At 37.4% G+C, this 18,089-nt stretch overlaps 1 protein-coding gene and 1 long non-coding RNA gene across 2 annotated transcripts; one reads left to right on the forward strand and one right to left on the reverse strand.

The window, feature by feature from the left end:
• Positions 1 to 590: 590 nt before the first annotated feature.
• Positions 591 to 17,509, reverse strand: LOC115930018 (long-chain specific acyl-CoA dehydrogenase, mitochondrial-like). Its single transcript, XM_031000340.1, has 9 exons — positions 17,357 to 17,509; positions 9,834 to 9,983; positions 9,275 to 9,412; positions 8,262 to 8,426; positions 6,658 to 6,724; positions 5,964 to 6,128; positions 5,400 to 5,615; positions 3,504 to 3,631; positions 591 to 1,987 (listed from the first exon to the last, which is right to left on the reverse strand). Exons 1-9 carry the CDS (start codon positions 17,476 to 17,478, stop codon positions 1,807 to 1,809), a joined length of 1,332 nt encoding a protein of 443 aa, XP_030856200.1. The 5' UTR covers positions 17,479 to 17,509; the 3' UTR covers positions 591 to 1,806.
• On the forward strand, positions 11,047 to 13,933 carry LOC115930020. The gene is made up of 3 exons (XR_004066798.1): positions 11,047 to 11,409; positions 13,253 to 13,514; positions 13,844 to 13,933. It is a non-coding gene; the product is annotated as an uncharacterized LOC115930020 (long non-coding RNA).
• Positions 17,510 to 18,089: the final 580 nt, after the last annotated feature.

The following is an 18,089-nucleotide window of genomic DNA, read 5'->3' on the forward strand; positions in this document are numbered from 1 at the left end:
CAAGATTTACATGGAAAACTGGAGAGAAAGTTGAACTTCCATCCATCTGTAATACAGACTGCACTGACATCTTTACACATTCAAAATCAATAATTTTGTAGCTCGTTTCGTTCTTGTTATGTTACTGTGGAAGAATATCGTGGCAAATTGCCTCCTGAAAAGGAATGCACCTCAAGTGCCCTCATATTCATGCCCTCATATTCATGCCCTCATATTCATGCCACATGATTGCGTAGTCCCATGTGCACATTTCTGTGTCCAGAGCAAGTGGACTTGGCCAGTTTCTTATCATTTTGATGATCCCAATTCCTCACAGTATACACTAATACTTGAATGCTACAGGATCAACCTTTTCCAATCGATTCCACATAGTTTCTTTCAAAATACAATCAAATGAAAAGAACTTGATTTTATCTTTATGCATGGAAGATGATGCTGAATACACATAGGCATGGTCAATGGCCAGATTGACACCCAGATAAAGAAATTCATTACCATAAATGAATACAAAACATAAGAAGTGTTAACAAGTCAATGCTAATACCAAGCACTGCCGTACAAATTTAAAACAAAAACAACTAAAAAGCATGTAGAATGAAGAGAAAGTGAAGCATAAATATATATATTTTCAGGATAAGGAATTGTTAGAATACTAGAAGAAAACAATTATTTCTACCACATGTGATTTAATAACGTTTGGTTAATTACGTTTTTCTCAGTCCCATCGACAGAATCAACAGAATTGAAGATGAATGGCACCTTAAATAAGAGTGTTAATAGTCCAAATCATAAGTTTAAATGTCTTGTTAATATGTCAGGATTGTGATACAATTCATCATTGACAACTGACATGTTGCAATAAAGGAAAAAAAGAAGAATCTAAATGAAATGAATGTAAATCACTTGAAACATACTCTCAAGAACCCTCCCACATGGTGGAGAGAGGACTGTTGCTATGTTACCATACTTTAAGGTAAATCCTAAGATAATGTTTGTTCAATGTAATTTATACTACAATTACCTTATATAGCAAGTACTAAGAGTTTTAGTATTAATAATTAATCATTGTGTAACAAAGCAATATGATGGCTTGCTACAAGCTGCAAAAATAGAAGAAAAGAACAGCATAAAAAACACCAGCGTAAAAAAAAGAGAGAAAAAAGACCAAACTAGAACAATTCTGTCACATCAAATGAGTGTCATTTATATCTTTGGTCACGTTGAAACACTCATTGCACTATAAATCCTGATACAAGATGTTATAACCCATTGTGAAGTAATCAATACAGAAGCTTCTACTGTCCTTTGATACTCAAAACCACTCATTGTTATTTATTCAAAATATGGTGCCTACCAAATTCACTTTCAAATTCAAATTAAGATCATAGGAAACCTATGTACATGACTTCTTACAAACCTGTTCAGATTTCACATATTGGCTTGATATAGCTACAAGTCCAAGACTTGGAGAGCGTAAATAATTTGAGCAACATTAATAAATCACTTGGCTAATATGCCTTAAGCAAGTTTTGGACATATTATTTACATATTGTTTCATCTAGATATATTTTTTGTAAGATATAGTTATAATATTCAATATTGTTTAAATGTCATCACATTGAATGCTACAACTGATTTTAGTTACCCAATTTACATTTAGGGGATTTGTTTAATTTATCATTTTCTTTCATAAAAGTAGCATATCATTCCCTATACACTATAAAGGTTTGCATTGGGAATGAGTTAATATTAACTTAAGACAGGAAAGACTCTGGGGCACATCTTGCAAGGTGCACGCCACTCAGTTTAGTTAGAGGCTACGATGGGTCTGTAGATAAGTTCCTTCATGATCTCATTGCTACCTCCATAGATGGCACCCACTCGAGCATCACAGAAGGCCCTAGCGATGGGGTACTCCCACATGTAACCCCATCCACCGTGGAGCTGAAGGCATTCCGTTGCTACCTTGTTGATGACATCAGAGCCCCTGGCAACAAGACAAGTAAAGGAATAAAATGATCAATAACTTGTTTCCATTGCAATTACATTTCATTGCTCTTGGTTAGGAGAATACTTAAATTTCTCCTCACAGAAGTGATATTTGAAGTTGATAATATGAATATAGTACATGTACATGTATACTGGTATGGACATTTCTATGAGGAAAGTTATGCTTATTTTACACCGATGGCTTCAAACCACCATTTTGTCGCAAGAATACATTTTGGACTTTATAACATTTCAAACATCTAAATTTTCTATAAAGTGTTTTGAGCATGGTGTATGACTCTCCTAATTTTTTTTCTCAAACAACTCCCACCTAAATTGAACATTATATATTATAAATTATTAGGCAGGAAGAACATCTTTTCAGTGAACAGGATCTTTAAAGCTCAAACAAAAGACCACACATTCTAACCTCTCTTTCTTCTTCATGTTTAAACAGAACTTTTACAAGTCAACAAAATAGAACAAGGAAAGAAGATAAGCCCAAACATTTGCCACTGGCCCTTGCCATTGAATATGATCTTCTTAGTGTGTGAAATAGGGCAAATAAAATGCCCATTGAAAACGAATGAAGGGGTAATGAGATTAGGCTTAATTTGAGCCCACATCCTGCTTTAATTCCATTCATCCCACTAAAAACCTGTGTTCCTGGAAGTGGATCATTCAATGTGATATGGTAGACTAAAAGAACAGGACATCATGACCTTAATAGAAATAATTAAGTACATGTAGACACCCTAACACACATCCTGGTTAAACTTGATTCTCTGTAACAGTCCTAGGTAGTACATTTATTGCTAAAACTTTGGGCATGATAGACAAATTCACAAACAAAACAGAAATCAATTGTTCTGACAAATAACACACCTTTTTGTCTTATTTCTCCATTAATAGGTGTGTGACTTTAGTATTTAGAAGTAGTTTTGGGTAGACATTTTGAGGGTTTGGAATGTAGTTTTAGTAATCCCTTTTATGAGAATGTGATAATCTGATACATGCTCCACCTACATTTCTCTGATGACATTTGCTTGAAGCTTTACTTTGTCAAAGACATAAGGGTTGTGATTGGACTTTATGCAAGGTTTAGAGCTGGGTGTTACGTTCAGGATTGAATGAGGGATTTGATTAATTGTAGAAATGTGGAGGCGCAATGGCTTGGTGGTAGAGCAGTGGTCTCATAACTGGGAGGTCCCAGGTTCAAAACCAAGTCAATGTGCTAGCGCCTTTTGGTAAGGCATTAATCCTCATTACCAAGTCCCTCAGAAAGAACTTATGACCATCGGTCTCCTGGTTGTTTTAATACTTACAAGCATGCACATGCTTTCTTAGCAGTCAAGTAAAAAACAAACCAAACTACCAGTGACAGCAGAGCAATTGCTAACTGAGCACAGTCATAAAATAGAGTGTGGCAAAAATAGTCAACTGTGACTAATTGCCAAACAAAATCAGATCAAGAAAGAAAGAACATGTCAAACAATCTTTGGGGACTGACTTACCAGTACTTTGACATTGATGCAGTGTATGTGTCCAATTTGCCTTCCGATTCCAGTCTAAGGCAGTCATCCTGGAAGCTTCTTCCGATGCAGATCAAAGTCTTCAGCTCGGCTAGCTTGTGTTGGATTGTCTTTGGAAACAAACACAAATATATAGAAGAGCTTAATTCCAAAAGGAGCTAAATCCAATTTTGATGAAAATTGATTTATTGACGGGTACTTAAGTACCCGTCTTTCAAAAAAAATTATTTACCGTAAATCTCCGTGTATAAGGCGCACTTTTTTGCCGCCGAAAAAATTTGAAAGTCGGGGGTGCGCCTTATACACAGGAACAGAAAAAAAAAGTTTTTTTTTTTTTTTTTTTTTTTTTTTTTTTTTTTTTTTTTAGTTTCGATTTATGGCGCTATGCCTGGCAATGTCTCCCAGCTCAGTAATCAGTGTGTTGACTCACCACTCGGAAACTACAACAACACTCAAATTTGTCTATCATCTTGGTTTGAAAGAAATCTTTCTAATAGATCTTAATATGTAGTTTATAATAATAATTCCTCAAATATTTTTTTGTATAGCAAATGGTGTTCCACAAGGTGCACCATTGGTACCATATGTACTCTTTTGTTTTTAATTTACATTAATGATCTTACACACTCTTCTAAAAATGACATTGTTACTATTATTTGTGACAAGTTCACAAGCACAAATCAGCGCCTTCAACTGCACCTCGATGTAAAATGAAGGTCCTTCCCCGCGTGGGTTTTCGGCAACAAAACAACAACAACCAAAAAAAAAAAAACGATTTTTTTTTTTTTTTTTTTTTTTTTTTTTTTTTTTTTTTTTTTTTTTCCTTTCCCAAAATAGGGGTGCGCCTTATACACAGGTGCGCCTTATACACGGAGATTTACGGTACCTAAATTTTAGGAACAATTATGGAAAAATGCACCTTCTAATATCACTTTTCCATGGACGCCTGTACAAAATCTGGTAAACAATTAATTTTTCTCTTAAGTTACACGAATGGATTTAGCTCCTTTTAGAATTAAACTCTTCAATTATGTAGATAATTTTTAACCTCTTGTTCACAACTCTGCTGTAAATAAGCTTAACTGCTATGACCCTACAATAAGTAAGCTGCACTTTTTTATTTCCATGAAGAATGTGCAGTTTGAAATAACAAGTGTCATGTTCTTGGGGAATCAAAATAGAAACAGCGCAAGCATTTCCAAACAAATTTTAAAATCAACTTGTCAAAAGTGAACAAGAAGTCTGAATAGTTTTCCAAAGAAATGTATCATCACAATCTTAGCATTTGAGTATAGAGTGATCATGCTTATATGTTTGTCTACCGATATTACATTTGCTAAAAGAACATATAAATTCTGTTCAATGCTTTTTGAAAAAGGACAGTTATTCCTTCTGTATAAGATGATATCCATAATGTGTTTTCACTCTTGTAGGGCCACCCATCTTGTTATAAACATGGACTGTTATACATTTTATTGGCTCAACTGGTCGCTTTGAAGCCGTTTATCATTTTAAGCAGCCCTTAATTATACTACTTTGCAGACTTAAGGGCCCGAATTCACAAAGCAAGGTTTGAGCTCAGACCAAGGTTTGAGCTCAAACCTCCTTTTGTTTCGCCAAACCTCCTTTTGTTATTTTCAAACCAGGTTTGTAAATAACAAAAGGAGGTTTGGCGAAACAAAAGGAGGTTTGAGCTCAAACCTTGGTCTGAGCTCAAACCTTGCTTTGTGAATTCGGGCCAAGTAGTTTGAACTGCAAGGAAAAAGTGCTATTCCAAAAACATGTGGACTGGATTGGAGTGGACAACAGCAAGAATCATACCTATGCCCTGGAAATCAATAAATCTAAATGGAAAGTCACATATAAGAGAGAACATACCTGGATGTTTCCCAGAGTCTTGCCAAACGCCTTACGCTGCCTGACATAGTTCCTTGTTTCTTCAAACATGAACTCAGTATGGGCCTGGCATCCTACTCCAATGATAAGCCTCTCTCTAGGAAGCTGGTTCATCAGCATGTAGAAGCCTTGGTTCTCCTTACCCAGCAACGCACTGGCTGGGAGGCGTACATCTTCAAAGAACAGCTCACAAGTATCCTTTGTGGGAATAGGGAAACAATGATGGATATAACACTTTTCAATGTTTAGGGTTGATTTCTCCTTCAATACAAGCTATCTTTCTACAAAAATCGCTGATTTTGAATGGGATCAGGAAATACCACACAAAATGTGGTTTCCTGCATATAAATATACCAAGATACAGGGCTTGACACTCTATACATTGGCCCCTAGCTTTGAACTCAAAACCATTGACCAAATAAATACCCTCATTCTCAAGATGTTTTTGCCTTGTTCTTTTTAATAGATCTTGGAATGCTCTGCTTTACGAAAAAGGGAAAAAGGGAAAAGTCAATAGTAACTTGAGTCAAATAGATTCTGACTTACCACAGACTTCTGTCCGACCTTCTCCAGTGGCTTCCCCTTGGTGAACCCTGGCATACCGGCTTCAACCAAGAAAAGACTGATGCCATGAGCTTTCTTCTTAGCGTTCAGATCTGTGATGGCTACAACCACCACCACATCAGACAGGCAACCATTGGTGATGAATACCTTGGGTATTAAATAGAAACATGAGATGAGAAAGTCTTTAAGTGTACAATTCACAATGTTTTTTTGCTCTGTATAGTAGGGGTCCCACATGATTATACTATCTTTACGACATGAGCTCCTAACATTAATTCTCTGAAAAAATATCGCAAGTTTAAGTACACTCCCAATAAAAATGGAATTGTGAGTACAATAGAGTTCAGTGCATGATGTTTTATGTAATGTTTTATTTGCTTCAGTCTCCTTAACCATTAACCCACAGAATGCATGGTAAAGTAAACTTTATTCATCAAAATCGTACAACACACGCTCAAATGACAATTGCTCTGTGGTCAATATCCTATACCAACCAAATCCCAACTTCAACCCAATACCAAGAACCTACACCTAACATAGCCCTAAACCTCACCCTAGCTTAAACTTACATTCTAAAATTAAATTTATGGTCTGAAAATACTATTTTGTCTCTTGAGAGCTGGAAGGGCATACTTATACTCAACATCCCTCTGACTCTCAAAAGATGTTTTCTCACCTTGCTTCCATTAAGGATGTAGTCATCCCCATCTTTCTTGGCTGAGGTCTTGATGCCCTGTAGATCACTGTAAATTTAACAGATAATTAGAATTTTTTTATTTTTTTTCTAAATATTAACTTTCACACAATAGAATAAGATTTTACAAGCAAAAAATGAAATTTGCCCATATCAGATGTATCACTAGTCACCACAAAGCTTTGCAGACTAAGTAAAAAATGAAGTTGATAAATATAAGAATTTCATGGTTTTGTTCTCTATCTTGCATCTTCTCTGATTTTCAGATTGAAAAAAACCTGAAATCATAAAGTAATTAGACACTTTTTTTTCCTACACTGGATTACAATTGTATCTTGCTTTTGGCTCTGCGATTTAGACATCATGCAATGTATACTTTGGTAGACTAAGCACTTCACTGTTCTTAAAAGTTAAGGCTAATTTTCTCCTTTTTTTCACCACCATACCTTTATTTCTGGTTTAAAGAAAGATATGTAGCCTTAACAAATCATATTAGTTTAACTGTAAAGCTTATAGAAATGCTAATGGGCGCAAAGTATTATGTGGTGACTATCAGTATGTTTGAGTTTCATTGCTACATTTCATATATACCGGTAATTGAAATCAAATGATTTAGGAGAACAAAAGTTTTTTCAACAAAATGTTACCTATGATGTACATATATCGGTGAAAGGCCAAATTTACTAATACAGTGATAACACAGATAGCACAGAAAACCAAATACTCCTTTGTTTGTGGACATTTCTTATTCAGGTAAGATCCATGTACAGTGGTTTCTTTCTTTGTCATGAACATGTACTGTTTATCTCCACAATCTTGTTATTTACATAAGTGTTGAGTCCATTATATAGTCTTGTGACCTTGTGACCAATGATTGTCATCCCTAGATAGTAAACACACACTTAATGTTGATCTGATATTTTTCAGTTTTAAAACTTGTTATATTAAGCTCAAACTATTACAGAAGCTCTCTAGCCCAACTTAGCCATCCCCATTTCACTTCATAGATACAAATACCTCACCTCACATTTACTGCAAACAAATCTGCTTTAGTGATCACCTGAATAGAAAGAACACCCGTCTATGAAGACCACATTATCCCCCCCCCCCTTTGAAATGATGTTCATCACTGAAACATGTGACCTGTCTATTAAGACCACCTGCCTATGAAGACTGCTTTTTGTGTCTCCCTTGGACAATGGGGACTTTTTGACTTGCACGTTAACTAGTGGACTGAGACGTATGCAGTCATTTTTGAAGCAGTGCGCATACGCATCGACGAGCTCATCGTTGGTAGCAGAATAAATACGAAACAGCACATTGAAGTCACGAAATGGACCCAATTGACCTTATTCTGCAAGCGAAGAGTTGTGAAAGCATACGCTCTCTAAAATCAACACATTCTCTTGTGTGTAATTTCCCTTAAATCAAAATTGTTGCAGATTAATCCATAAAATGAAGACATTTTATTTATGCATTGCCAATTTGTTGCAGCATAATTATCTGCTGCTGCTGCTACCACACGTAGTACTACAATTGTTTTATACTTGATATTCATCCTTATAATGAGTCTGAAGGATTCATACCTTCCAGCTGCTGGTTCTGTCATTGCCAAGGCACCCACTTTGGTTCCAGCTGTCATGGCTGGTATGAACTTCTCAATCTGCTCTGGGGTACCATAATGACTGATGTAGGGCATGACAATGTCACTGTGCATAGGAAAGGCTGTCCCAGCTGAATTTACATAAGCTCTGTCAATACAAAATTTAAAAAAACAGTTTAGTAAGTGACGCTACAGCCAATGAGGGAAAAAGGGAGTTGTATTATCTCCTGTTGATCCCCCCCCCCCAAAAAAAAAAAAATAATAATAATAAATAAATAAATAAATAAATAAATAAAAAAAATTAAAAAATTAAAAAAAAATAAAAATGTAGAAAATGGAAAAAGGGTTTTCATGTCAAGGTTAAAGGCAGTGTTTAACACAATGAAATGCTCATGAAAGTAGTTCAGTTTTTTTAAAACTTGTCTAAAAAGTATAAAGAATACACAACAAAAAACTTTAACTGTATTGACTATTATATTTAGTACAGGAGAATCAATATTGGTTTTTCGAAAACAAAAAATCTATTTGTATATCATCATATCTAGAGGAACAATTCCAAAGGAATAACAAACTGGTAAAATTGTCTTCACCAATCTTTCAATAGTGAATAATAAGGAGGAGGAGGAGGAGAAGAAGAAGAGGAGAAGAAGAAGAAGAAGAAGAAGAAGAAGAAGAAGAAGAAGAAGGAGAAAAAGAAGTAGAAAACAAGAACAAGGAGGGAAAGGAGAAAAAAGGAGGAGGAGAAGGGGAAGAGGAGGAGAATGGGAAGGGGAGGAGAAGGAGGAGGAAAAGGAAGATAAGGGGAAGGAAAGGGAGAAGGGAAAAGAGGAGAAGGACAAGAAGAAGAAGAAGAAGAAGAAAAAGAAGTAGTACATGGAAAAGGAGAAGGAAGGAAAAGGAGAAGGAGAAGGTGAAGGAAAAGGAGAAGGAAACGGAGAAGGAGAAGGAGAAGAAGAAGAAGAATCATTAGCACATACAATGAGAAGCTCAACTTACTGTTCTTCCCAGACAATAGATGTCATGAGCAGATCTCCTCCAATTCCTCCCTGTGACTCAGGGATATCTACACCAAGCAGTCCAGCTGATCCCATAGCTTCCCACAACTCCTTATCCACCATCCTCTGTTTTTCATACCTACAAAGCCAAACATTGACATTATAATATCAAGCATGGGGAATTTCATTGAAGATACACAGGGCACATTCTCCATGAGAAGGGTAATAATTATGTCAATGCAATGCATACTTCAACTTGTGACCCAACTTTGGCTTTCACAAACCACCACCTGGGATGTGGAAAAAGTATATTGAATTTGGACCAAGGGTAAACTAATTCCTGCTTATGGACTAAGGTTCATTTATAGCAATACCTATTATATATTTAAAAATTGACATTAAAAAAAAATTGTTCCTGCTATATTTTTCTATCAAATTTTAGAAAGTCTTTTGCCCCCTGATCCTTGTAAGATCTGAAGAATCCAGCCATTGTTATATATATATATATATAATATTTTTTTTGATACGGAGGGAGGGGGGGGGGGTGATCTATTTATTACCTGTCCTGGTTCGGGGCTACTTCCTCTTGAAAGAATCTCCTGACACTGGTCCTGAACATGTCATGTTCCTCACTGAAGATAGGCCTGGTTCCAATGTCCATCATGGTCTCAGCCTGACCAATCAGAGGCCTGTCGCTGTTGAATGTGGTACTGAGGAAAAAACAATCAATTCAAATATTCTTGCTAAATATTGCTGTTTAAAAAGAAACTATCTAAAATAAAATATTTCTGAATCATGAAGTAGATTTAGATCTAAATAGAACTAGATGGAATTCGACTGCGCGCAGTCGAAAATGATGCCTCCGTCATAGAGCAATTTTACAAACCAAAACAGAAGAAATTTTTCGGATTCAAGTTCAATTGTAATCCATTGACAGGTTCTCAGAATATCGTGATTACAAGCAATTTCTCATATACATATATGACCCTTTGATCTTTGACCTCATGACCCTAAAATCTACTCAGTTCATTGGCTCTGCAAGATGTCCTGAGTTAAATAGTAATCCATCTGTCAGTTCTAATGAGAATGCGCTCACAAGCTATTTTTGCATACATAATGAGCCCATGATCTTTGACCTTTGACCTTATGAACCAAGAATCTACTCAGTTCATTGGCTCTGCAAGTAACATACATGACCTAATTTTGGCAGGAATCCATCAATCGGTTCTTGAGATAACGCGATCACAAGCTGTTATTGCATACATAATGTGTGCTGTGGCCTTTGACCTTTGACCTCATGACCACTAAATCTAATCAGTTCATCGGCTCTGCAAGTAACATACATGACCTAAGTTTGGCAGCAATCCATCAATCGGTTCTTGAGATAACGCGATCACAAGCTGTTTATGCATACATAATGAGCCCTGTGACCTTTGACCTCATGACCCCAAAATCTAATCAGTTCATTGGCTCTGCAAGATGACCAAAGTTTGGCAGGAATCCATCAATCGGTTCTTCAGATAACGCGATCACGAGCTGTTTTTGCATACCTAATGAGCCCTGTGACCTTTGACCTTTGACCTCGTGACCCCAAAATCTAATCAGTTCATCGGCTCTGCAAGATACATACATGACCAAAGTTTGGCAGGAATCCATCGATCGGTTCTTCAGATAACGCGATCACAAGAACGGGACGTACGTACGTACAGACGTACAGACGTACGTACGTATGTACGTACGTACGTACGTACGGACAACCCGAAAACATATTGGCCCGAATTCACAAAGGAGGTTTAGATTTAACCCAGGCTAAATCGCGTCATAATACGTCATAACCCCGAGCTTTAAACCATGGGTCATTATTTTGGTATTCACAAAGGAAGTTTAGATTTAACCCAGGCTAAATCGCGTCATATTACGTCATAATTTTAGCCTGCTCAGAAGGGTGGTTTAAACAGCGGGCTAAATCTAACCCACGGTTTAACCCACGGTTTAACGCGTCATATGACGTCATACCAGCGAGCTTTGGAATTTTAGCGCAGACGACCGTACAAATTTTGTTGACAAATTTGTGGTGAAACAAAGTGAAGAGACCTTCACAAAGTTGCTGTTTTTTCAACTTTGATAGCCTACATTGTAAGTATTTTTAGTTATTCACAACATATGTGTACCATATTCTCAGTTCTGCTACAATGGAAGCCCAATTGAACATGTTTTATGTGCGTAAAAAGTGCACGAATAATAATCTTAATCGTAAGTTGCACAGCCTTTGCGAACATTGTCGCAGAACCTAACGCAGCTCGGACCCATGCGTGTGTATTTGTGTTGTGTTGTTTATGTAATCCTGCGAGGCGAGGCAATTTCGCAACTGCGAATGTGCCAGCTAACAATACGAAATAAGTTATAACATCACACAATTGTGTGATTCGGGAAGAAAAATATGTTGATCATGACATTTGAGACATTCCTGTTCTCGGGGGGGGGGGGGGGGGGGGGGGGGGGGGGTATAGCAACAGTTCCATTTGGCATTTTCTGCTCTGCTGATCGCCTGATGCTGCTTCTCATCTAGAAATAACGGAGGAGAACGAAAATGCCGAAATGAAAATGAAAATTCTTCCACGCTGATGGATTTTACTAGTCTAGTCTAGGCCTACTTTATACAGAGGCCTGGTCTAGATCTAGACTAGTCTCTAGTACTACTAGGCCTACACTGACACTAAGTACTGACTGAATAAGACCTGAGCTTGAGCTCGAAGTCGGTGGCAGTGAGACACGCAAACACGACGTGGGCCTAGGCTAGATGATAGATCTAGGCCTAGGCTAGATCTATCTAGATCTAACTTTAGTCCTCAGTCTCAAGAAATTAGTCAAAGCACGCCAAACCATGGCATGAATTTATTAAAAGTATTTTGTAAATTATTTTAAAAGATGCAGATCTAGATCTAGAGGTCTAGGTCTAGAATCTAGACCTAGATCTAGGGCCTAGTCTAGTCTAGACCCTATTCTAGATTTAGAAATTGAAATGGAATAAAATATTTTTCAAAATAGACCTAACGTTAGGGTCTAGGGCCTAGATCTAGTCTAGGTCTAGTCTAGGTCTAGTCTAGTACTCTAGACTTTCTAGATCTAGAACTAGTAGTAGTAGACCTAGGCCGTAGGGTCTACCGGTATAGATCTAGACCTCAGGCTCTAGAATCTAGTCTAGAGATCTATGTGGTCTAGCCTAGACCTGTCTAAACCTACTTTTCATAAATTCATGCCAAGCCCGCGCCGATGGTTTGTTGTGTTGTGTCTTGAGAAGTTGAGTGTTTGTGTGTCTCACCGTCACTAAGTTCGAGCACAAGTCTGAGCTGAATGAGAGGTACTTTGTCTTTAGGCCCATCTAGATCTAGATTTAGACTAGACTCTAGTACTGACTGTCAAATGTCTCTAGAAATCTACACTCCTACAAATTTATACTACATCATGATCAAGTCTAGGCCTAGAGTCTACATCAATACATTGTTGTACTTGAATTTTGAAGCAAGTTTTAAAATCTGTGCAAGCAAATAGCCAATAAATCAATGTGTGTTCTTCCTAATCTACATGTAATCTTAGTCAAATTCAACCTTTCACATGGGACATCTAATGCTAATTTACATGTAGGCCTACATGTATCTAATTTCACATTTTATCAAGCATGAGTAGATTTTTAACAAAACATGACAGGAATTGGCCCCTATGTTCTTATGGAGGTTCAGTGACATCATCTTTCCTAATTACCCAATAGTATGAATCAATAGCACTCATTTCTTTAATGCAATCAAAGTATCGTTAATATTTTTTTTAGAGTTTGCAAAAGCTATTCAAAATCAGATTGTCTACAATACAAAGAATGCAAAACATGTAATATCATAGGATTTATTTGATAAACAATGAATGATATTTTTTCATTTCATGTTCTAATTTTAATTCACTTTTTTCTATTTTGTTGTGACAGAGACAGCATGGGTGAATATATTCACCATCTCCGCCAGCTTGATCGGAACAGAGAGTTGATTGGCAGACCTCAGAGAGGCCTTTATGACCCATGAACCCTTTTGAAGTGTATGATGATGAGTCATTTCGGACCAGGTACTGGTTTTCCAAAGAGACAGCGCTCTGCCTCATCAACTTGGTGGATGAAGAGCTGAGGAGGACGACAGACAGAAACGACCCAATACCTATAAAGGTAGTGACAGCACTTCGATTCTATGCTGTTGGTGAGTAATTTACCTTATTTAGTATTTAGTAAATTTCTATTTAATCTAGGCTGAGCGAAAAAGTAAAAGGGTAAAATTGCGGTTACCATGTTTTGCGGGAGGTTTTTTCATAAACCGGGAGATTCTACATCAAAGCGGGAGGAAGGGCGTGGTGGCGTGAGACTCCCTCTAAATGCAAAAGAGGGTTGACAGCCCTGATTTAATAAAAAATCTATTCTACAATTTTAAGGACTTTAAACATTTCTCAGTTTGAGAATTTGATCTGGCCATGTAACTTGTAAGAAATTGTACTAGTTGATATTTCACTAAAAGGATTTTTTTTTTTACAGGGTCATTCCAAAAGATGCATGGTGATGAGGCACAACTTTCACAGTCTTCTGTATGCAGAGTCATCAAAGACGTGTCAGAAGCGTTTGCAAGAAGAAGGAAACAATTCATGAAGTTCCCAACATCAAGAGAAGAAGTAGAAGCAACACAGCAGCAGTTCTACCAATACTGCAGGTTGCCAGGTTTTCTAGGTGCAATTGTTAGGACTCATGTCTACATCAGGAGTCCTGGTGGAGATCAAGCCCTGTATTTTATTAATTGGAAGAACAGATACTCTATTAATGATATGAAAATTTTTCCTTTTTTTGGAGATGCTCCCCATTTACTTTTAATCCAATTAATTAAATGACCGATATGGAATTGGTTCCCCTTTAGTTTCTCTGAACGAAACGTACACCCATGCAGTACTGTGGTCTGAAACAATTAGACCATATGATTTGAAATCTAATGGTTGATATAGTTCCTCCCAAAAACATTTTTGCAAAAGGTACCAACCATTTTGAAAGGGAAATCGTCATCATCTTCATCATCATCAACATCATCACTGATATCGTTATTTGACTGCTTCATTACCATCGCCACCGACAACATTGCTGTCATCATTATCATCACTGACATCATCATCGACTTCAACATTGTCTTCGTCAATAACCTTGAATACTTGTTTTGATTATCCATATTAAATCGTCAATATTTAAATATAAATTTCTCATGTTTGATGGTGTGGTTTTTCTCGTGAAATCATTAAGTTAGGAAGTAAACGTTTTACAAGTGAATGACCTACTTTGTTTATCTTGTTTAAGTATTAATATACCATTTGCTGTTATCTATTACTTATAATTACCCAGTACACACCATGAATTAAAAATGGATTTGTTATGTTTCGCTAAATCCAAACACCCACAGAGAGAGAGAGCAAAACATAAAGAGAGAGATGAAGAAAGAAGGAGAAAGGGTATGTGTGAGAGAGAGAGGTGGAGAAAAAAGAGAAAGAAAAGGGGTACGAGAGGGATTTAAAAAAATGGAGTTCTAACGAAATAAAAAGATATTTGAGAGAGGTGGGGTGGAGAGCTGGTGAAAAAAGAGAGACAACAAACAAAAACAAGGAAGGTAAAAGAGTGAGAAGTAGAGACGAAATTTACAAAAAAGTTCTTTTCTTTTTATTTAAATCACTATTCCCTTGAGAAATTCAATAAAGCAGAAAAATTAAGGAAAAAAAATGAACGCCCCCCTAAGAAAAGAATTAATACAGAAAATAAACAAATTCAGAAAAAATTAAGCCCCCCCCCCCCTAAGAAAACAATTAATGCCTCCTCCCCCCTAAGAAAAATTAAAAACAAAATTACCCCCACCCCCTAAGAAAACAATTAATGCCCCCTCCCCCTATGAAAAATTAAGAACAAAATTAACCCCCCCCCCCTCCCCCCCTCAAAAAAAAAAAACCCATCCCCTAAGAAAACAATTAATGTCCCCCCCCCCCCCCCCCCCCCCCCCGAATTCGGCCTAATAATTCTTTATCACATGTCAAGACTGCCTTGTTTTTGCTGTCCTCCTATTTTATATGACCAGTAAGCCCGGTTTTTTTTTTCTCAATACATCTATGCATTTTATGCATTAATGCCAGTATTTTCTATCAGATAGTATTTATCGTAACCTTTCGGCCCTTTCTTTCTACATCATCAACACATTCTGGACTAAACGTCATCGATCGCTTTCGCTGCCTCTACGGAGTCTACGCTATATATATAACACGAGTCTACTCTTACTTCGGATTGATTGATTGCTAAACTAAAGTGTGACCTACGCTCTAAAATCATCATAACAATCAACGAAAATGTGATCATATAGCTCTAAAATGAACACTACATCATAGACAATTTTCACTCTGGTATAAGGGTCGTTTACAGAAGTTTTTTGTGGACTCTTCCACGAAAACTGTCGATACGGTAGTGTGTTTTGATGCCCAGCTGATCATAATTATGTCGGACGATTATAGGCCATAAATTAACAACGATAGTGAGGAATTATTGAGGTAATTTATGCGAAATTCGGTAATATTTTGAGGACATCTGTCAGAGAACTGTTTTAGTATGTGAATAGTGGTTTAAAGTCTTATCTCAACTTAGAATCGGTCGGTTTTCAGTCTCTACTTGTAGGCGAAGAGTAATAGCCCAAATACAACTGAATCTGGACTTAGCAGACGACGGTGAACTAGGTGGAGTAACCAAGTGTACTGAGCGCGCATGCTCAGTTCAATGCTTCAATTCTGCGCATGCTCAGTTTATTTTTTGCTCTCTTAGGCATGCTTAAACCGTGGGTTAAACCGTGGGTTAGATTTAGACCATGGGTTATCTAACCCACGCTTTGTGAATACCGAGCGAGGTTTAAACCGTGGGTTAGATTTAGCCTGGGCTAAATAACCCAGGGTTAGATTTAGCCTGGGCTAAATAACCCAGGGTTAGATTTAGCCTGGGTTAAATCTAAACCTCCTTTGTGAATTCGGGCCAATGCCTCCGGCTACTTCGTAACGGAGGCATAAAAAGTGACAGCCCAACCCAACTCCATCACTTACAATGGGGTGAGGGCGCAGGAGCGTGCGTGAAGTTAGCAACTGTAATCTCAGATCCTCATGTAAATAATTCACATTATGACGATGATGATCATCATTACGGTTGCTAAGTCCTCACACAAGCGCCCGCACCCCATCGTCATTACGGCATGCAATTGTATTGTGCAGCGGTTTGCCATGAAACCTGTGAGAAAGTGTTTATTATAATGTCTTCGTTATTAGGGAAAATATTCCATAAGAGATAAAAAAATTTACACAAATCATGACCATTATTTGAACAATTGATTTTTGGAATGTTTTAGAAGGGAAACGTATCTCCACGCCGGAGTTACAAGTCTTGATATGATTCTGAACTAGCCCCAACTTCTTGATAAAAAGATGTAGAGATTCCAAAAGAAGATAACATTTATCATTTAACACAATTGATAATTCCGCATTGTTGATAATTTGAGGGCAGTGTTTTTTATTCCTGATTTATCCCGCGCATCAAATCACAATTAGATTTTCTAGGCCTTTAAAAAATATGTTGTAAAATTTCACTTTAGGTGCCAAAACATGGGTCGGTCGGTCGGTCTGAAATCTTTATTTTTAAAACTTTTTTTCCCCTCTTTGGGCTGATAATATTTCTCAGTTTTGAATGCTTCAATATTTTTGTTCTCTGATTCTGAAAAAAACGGTAAAAGCCGACCATAGATTTCAAGATTTTGGGGTCGGTCGCAAAGGGCAATACAACATCTTTATATTTTAGGCCTTATGTATAGGTATGCCTTTATGGAGTTATTTCCAGAGACAAGAGTACGAGTCGAGCTCGAGCTCGAGTGCAGTGTCATGCAAATCCACACCAGTACAGTAGGCAGTACTACATGAAAAATAACATGCGGGACTGAGCCGACAATCTAACGCCGGACTCGAGCCCCTTGGCCTGGCTGTGCCGTAAAATACTAACCCCGTGTCATCTTCTGCAGCAGCTGCGGAACATAACCTTGACCCTTGGAAGCAGGTTGGTTTGAAGACTCCATTTTTGGCTGTAAATTTTGCCAAATTACTCAAAGATCGCAACATTGCCATGGTTGTCTGGGCTGGTACTAAAAGTTTGTGGGGTCACGTCACAATGCAATTTCTGAGTGCGTAATGCTAATACGTCAGACTCGACTAGACTGTGCTTACGTATACGACACCTTACGAAGTTATGTAACGCAATCTAATCGATCTTCCGATCTCTTCGATGATCACCACAAGTTTCGAATTCAATTTGGCTTTTTTTGGTGTGTTTTGGAGGAACCCCCCCCCCCCCTCAATTTTGTTTGATAAAAAATAAAAAATAAGAAAAATACATTGTGCTAATGGGTGACCCCCCAAAAGGTGGCCTTATACCCCCCCCCCCCCCCCCCATACGGAACAAAATATCGATCGGCCAAAACGGGGACAAAAAAAAAAATGTGCTCTTACACCCCCCCCCCCCCCCCCAGTTTATTCAGCGGCTGGCTGAGACGTTGCGAAATTTTTCATCAAATCATGGACAAAAAAAAGTGCTCTTCAGCCCCCCTCCCTTCTCCATATCTCTTAATTCTCTCTCTTTCGTGATAGATATAACATTGGAAAAGTGAGATTTCCTCATACTAGTCATAGCCAATCTCTCATATAACATTATACTGCTTTTGTTTATGTTTTTATTTTTC

The sequence above is a fragment of the Strongylocentrotus purpuratus genome, unplaced genomic scaffold (genome assembly GCF_000002235.5).
Source record: "Strongylocentrotus purpuratus isolate Spur 01 unplaced genomic scaffold, Spur_5.0 spur5_scaffold_6, whole genome shotgun sequence".
NCBI classification, from domain to species: domain Eukaryota; kingdom Metazoa; phylum Echinodermata; class Echinoidea; order Camarodonta; family Strongylocentrotidae; genus Strongylocentrotus; species Strongylocentrotus purpuratus.

What these genes read in the sequence shown, in the direction of transcription:
- LOC115930018 (XM_031000340.1), bottom strand. Translation starts at nt 17,478, where the DNA reads ATGGCAATGTTGCGATCTTTGAGTAATTTGGCAAAATTTACAGCCAAA. An exon ending in ACAGAACCAGCAGCTGGAAG is followed by an intron (nt 6,725 to 8,261) that starts GTATGAATCCTT and finishes TTAAATTTACAG; the next exon opens with TGATCTACAGGGCATCAAGA. An exon ending in AGGTCGGACAGAAGTCTGTG is followed by an intron (nt 5,616 to 5,963) that starts GTAAGTCAGAAT and finishes ATTCCCACAAAG; the next exon opens with GATACTTGTGAGCTGTTCTT.